The 5,449-nt window shown below is 35.0% G+C and overlaps 1 protein-coding gene across 1 annotated transcript in view; it reads left to right on the top strand.

Annotated features, from left to right (window-relative positions):
* LOC107654381 (nuclear ubiquitous casein and cyclin-dependent kinase substrate 1-like) overlaps positions 1-321 on the top strand; it is an 11,052-nt gene extending 10,731 nt beyond the window's left edge. The window contains exon 8 of the mRNA XM_016441423.1: positions 88-321. Coding sequence (XP_016296909.1) covers positions 88-320 — 233 coding nt within the window. The 3' untranslated portion in view covers position 321. The remainder of the gene's footprint in view (positions 1-87) is intronic.
* Positions 322-5,449: the final 5,128 nt, after the last annotated feature.

The following is a 5,449-nucleotide window of genomic DNA, read 5'->3' as shown; positions in this document are numbered from 1 at the left end:
CTTTTCCTTCCCGAAGGAATTTTTTTTTTTTTTTTTTTTTACTCTTAATGACCCCAAACTTTATAAACATGTTTGTTTGTCCCTCAGTGAACCCCAGCCCTATGAAAGGCAAAGGGAAAGGTCGCCCGGCTAAAGCAGTGGAGAAATCCTCGCCCAAAGACGATGAGGAACCCGAGAGCCCTCTTGAAGACGAGGAGGAAGAAGAGGTGGAGAAGAAGTCTCCTCCATCCAAAAAGACGAAGGATGAAGCCCCTGAAGACGAGGAAGAAGACGAGGAAGAGGACGGCTCAGAAGAGGAGGCTCCATCCGGGGAAGACTAGCCAAGATTTTTTTCAGTGTCTGTTGTGGCCTGGCTCAACGGTTTGAACTCTTTCTTTTTCTTTTTTTTTTACCTATAATTTCCATATCGCGAAGGACATTTTCCCAGAACTTGTGAGCGTATATATCTATATATATTATTGAATAAAATGTGTCTGAGTCTGTTTATTTATGGGTATATAATCTTGAGGGAAGCCCATCGTTCCAAGCAAGTAGCGTCGCTGTTCGCCTAGGGTAATCACATTACCGAATTCTCCAAAAATGCTTTTGCTCGTTCATTTCCGTAACCTGTATAAAGCGTAGCGTTCACTCTGCATTGTTGCGGCTGATGGTCCTCATTCATGAAATTAATTGCGGTGTAAAATGTTCGTAAAACCATTCTTGCGTAAAGTATCGCAACTAAGGGCCTCGCTCGAAAACAAAAGTGTAAACACAATTGTTTACAAACTGATACAGCCAATTAGATTGTGCTTGTATTTAACAAACGAGGACCATATTGGTGCGTTTAGTTTGTTCGCAAAACCATATTTGCGAAACTTCCCACAAAATACAGCAATTTACCTATGAATAGTTTTGCGAAGTTCTACAACAGTGTTTCCTGAATGAGATCCGATGCGTTTGTTGTGTAGTGACTATCTAGAAAGCCATTCGTTAGCAAGTTTAGTAATAGTTGATGGCGTTTGTTTTGATACTAGCGGTCAGGGTCGTTCTTATCCGAGGATTCGTTTTGTATTTATTCAACATGCGCTTGCAGCTCTTTACATGTTGATCATCAGCTGAAGATGGAGAAACTAATGCTATCTAATGCTCATGTTTTGAGAATTTCTTTCGTCGTTGGTTTGCTATTCAGTTTGTAGTTTTACCTTTTAAATAAACTTGTCTCGATTTGTGTAGTTTAAACAATAATGCTGTCACTGTTTGAGTAGAATATTCTGGGTTAAAAATGTCAAGTTCTGTTTATGAAATCTGCAGAATTTCCACCGAAAAGATTTGTACCTCAGTTTGTTGTGCACTTATAATGGAAGTCTATACAGCAACTGTACAAGGTTTGCTCCATTGTAAGTGCATTTGTTTTTTTTTAGCAACCTGAGATATGATTGACATATTTTCTGTGATGATCCGTTCTGCAGATGCCATGCATTGAGCTAAGCTCATTTTGAACCTGTAATATTTCTAGATTCATGCTCATTTCACTCTGAACTCTGTAATGTGCGTTTGTTTTGTATATTTTTTTTTCGTCCACCAGATCATCTCGTAAAAAGGCAGGAAAGTGCGAATGCTTTCATCTCTTTCCTCAAAAAGAGTCACGCAGCGAGTGTTCTGAGATCGGGCCTTAAAACGGTTAATTGCGCGAGAAATGTGAATCTGGTGTCTCGCGCACTGTTTCTGCCTTACGAAGCCTGTTTTTTTTTTGTTTTTTTTTTATAAATATTGTACCGCGAAGCTAAGCGTTCAGAAACCGGGACTCGTGCCCGTCTTTGTCCGAGATTGTATTGCTGTTGTTGAGGGATCTCTTCAGCCGAGCAAATAACGTTTTAAAGAGTCAAATGTTGTTTTTCTTCAGCCCTGGATCAGATGCGTTTGTGATGTGACAGAGTGGCATATTTGCACTGTGAGGATGGAGAAGAATTGTACTATTCATACCTTGTGTGTTTGCTCATTAAATATATATTTCTGTTGCTGCTTGTTTTTAATTTCAGACACATATGATGTATATCCCATGATGCATTTCAAGGGGCTTTTCTGTCTACAACGCATACATGGCATTCTGACTAGGTTCGATCCTTTCTGCAAGGCATCTGAATATTTTCCACTCGTGCTGTCTATAAATTGTTTTTTAACCTAGCTGTCCAAAAATGTATGAATGTTTTGTTTTTTTGTGCTTGATTTAATTTCAAGTTTCTTTTTTTCCTTCCTTCCAGATTTTTTTTTCTTCTTTGTATTGTTTGTTTTTTTAAGAAAATAAATAAAATGTATCTTCATTTTAATGAGTAACTCTTGAACTGGTGTCTTCTTGTGCAAAACATCTTCCTTGGAGATGCACATTTTATAAATGTGTTATGTGTGATACTATAATAGGTTAGTGTGAATGTCATTGAAATGTTTTCATTATTCAAAATCAATTGTTTCAACTTTGTCTTAAAATGATGAGAACAATAAGAAACAGCATAAGTTGAATGCATCCTCAGCGAGTTTCCATTTGTTTGTCACCGAAAAACACATTCTTAAAGGAATAGTTCACCCAAAAATGAGATATTACTCACCCTTAGGCTATTCAAGATGTAGATGAGTTTTGTTTTGTTTTTTTTGTGAGGAAAGATTTGGAGAAATTTAGCATCCTACAAACATGCAGTTTTTTTGTTTCACAATAACTTGTTGGACTGGAGTGGTGTGGACTACTGTGATGTTTTTATCAGCTGTTTGGACTCTCATTCTGACGGCACCCATTCACTGCAGAGGATCCGTCGGTGAGCAAGTGATGGAATGCTATATTTCTCCAATTCTGCTCTAATGAAGAAACAAACTCATCTACATCTTGGATGGCCTGAGAATGAGTATGTTTTCAGAAAATGTCCATTTTGGGTTGAACTGTTCATTTAAAAGGAAATTCATAGTTGAATCAGTTCTGACAGCACTTAGAGAACTCAAATGGTGACAGAACAGTATTTCTCTATAAACTAGATGAAAAACAATCCAATGCGGAATTATCTGAGTATAATGGGTATATTTGAGACACTTCTGTGCTGCTAGTATAATTCTTTATATGAATTACAATTTGATCAAATTAAGATGTAGAGTTTAAATATAGCAGGTGCAGGAATATGAAGTGCTTATTTTGCAGTTACTTATAAAACCAACTTGATTTTAGTATGTAAGTTAGTTTGTCATTCTATTTTTGTTTCCATACACATAAAGTCGTCAGCAGTTGCGATACTAAATTCCAACACATGATGGCAGTGTTGTCACATTTAAACTCCTTCAATGTGCAAATCTGAGACAGTTTAGTGTTAGCCATATTTGTGCATTTTAAGTAGATTTTTCTGGTATCCGTAATTAACTACTACAATTTTTACTTCTTACATTTTTTTTTTTTACACATGATCAATAGGCTATTATTTCTTTTCACTACGCGCCTTTTTCAACCTATTGGTGTATCAAGAGCAAGAAGAATGGCTAACATTGTGGATGAGACAGAGGGAGTTAGCCATGTCGACATGATTGAGAAATTAGAACCATTCCCAGGGCTGTACAGGGCGACAACTATGAAAAAATCAGTCTGTGCGATTAATAAATTTACCACAGAAGCACACCTGCGATACAGATTTGCAATGTGTGTGAGCCTGTTTGCAAACCTGTTGTCAAACAAAGAGAACATTTAATGACATGTTATTAATCCAAATTCAATTAACAGCCGAGTGTTTGAAATAACTTCCTTTTGTGATCTGACATGGTTTCATATCAGAGAATGAGGAAGAAATCAGAGTGATAGAATGCTGTTGATTAACATTGCATTATAAATATATTTTATTTGTATAAAAATACCCAAGATGGCTTGAAGAACACAGATAAATCATATATTGTCGCAATCATATGTTTATTGTATTTTATTGTCTCTACCCACATTTTATTCAGCTACTGCCATGGTTGGATGCCTTTGTCCATATAAGAGATTTCCTGGAACGTCATAAGTTCTATTACTTCTGTGAGTCTTACTTGAGTTTCTGCGCGAGGATGCCCTCAGATTACATTATGTGTGTAGTCACTGATGCTCACTCACAACACCCTATCCTGGGTAAAAATAGGAAAATAACACTTTTCTTTAAAGAAATTGGAAGTAAACATCCATAGCCATACATTTTGCAGTGTAGAGAGGTGTACTGTAATTTTTTCTCTCAGTGGATGCATAAGAATTCCTGATAAAAAATAAGAAATTACCATCACCCGATTTTTTTCATCATAATTTAATAATGTTATAATAAAACCTTAGACATTTGTAATGATTTATAATTATAGGCTCCCTGCTAACAGGGGTAATAATTTATGCTTGCATTCTCATTTTCATTCTGTTTGCATTTCAATACAATTTACAGTGTAACTCATCTCAATTTTGTCATTTTTAAAGCATCACAGTAATTCTGAGTTGTTTCCAAGGACAAGAGGCAGAATCACCCTACAATCTAAGATGTGGCCTAGTGATGGCAAATGGTTATTTTTAATTCATTCATTCCGTCAGCATAGTGTTTTCTCTGCTTGTGTAACTGCAAAAAAGTAACAATAATAATTATCATCAAAATGTCATTTTACTACAATAACTCACTGTCATTATAAAACAAAAATAAATAAATGGTAGTAAGTTTCTATGAAAAAAGGGAAGTTGAAGGGTGACATAAAAAAAAAAAAAACAAGAAGCTGAAGGTGTAAAACAAAGAGTGTGAAAAATGTCAAGTTAGTCTGCTTGAAAATGAGAAACAAACAAGACTTTTAACCATTAGGTGTTTGCAGTTGTTTTCTGGGTAAAAAAAGCATTTCTTATTTCCTGTTTTTCAAATATTTTTAAATAATAGTTGTTAATACGTAAATAAGTAAAAAAAAATATATATATATATATTTTTTAGAACGTTTAAAATAACAAAAAGTGCTACACTACTCAGTAGTTCAAATAATCAAAAGTAAATGAATAATTAATAAAAGTATCATATGTAAAAAGTATGCATAAATGTAAATGTGTGACCATGTAAATGTGAAACAACTGCTCCAACATGTGAAACTGGAAACTTCTTTCTAATGGCTCAGATTCTTGTGTTTTACTGACAAGGTGTTGAAATTTGACATATGCCCTGATATTTTGGATTTCTCGAAAGGAAATAAAACTGAACCATCCACATTTTTTCCACCAGTGGGTGGGTGATTAATATTACATGTTAAACAGTGATGTCTGACATGCTAAACTCCATCTAAACCTTGTACAATTACATGCAGTTTATGACTTTAATATTCATTAAGAGAGTACATATAATATTTATATTTCTAAAATGAATTTGTTACTGCAAGACCATTTAATAGAACAATAAAAACAGCTGAATGATGATTGAAAGGAAGAAAGAGACAGACAGACAGACAGACAGACAGA

This window comes from Sinocyclocheilus anshuiensis, unplaced genomic scaffold, assembly GCF_001515605.1.
Source record: "Sinocyclocheilus anshuiensis isolate Anshui unplaced genomic scaffold, SAMN03320099.WGS_v1.1 scaffold623, whole genome shotgun sequence".
NCBI classification, from domain to species: Eukaryota; Metazoa; Chordata; class Actinopteri; order Cypriniformes; family Cyprinidae; genus Sinocyclocheilus; species Sinocyclocheilus anshuiensis.
This window is presented reverse-complemented; position numbering and strand designations above follow the sequence as displayed.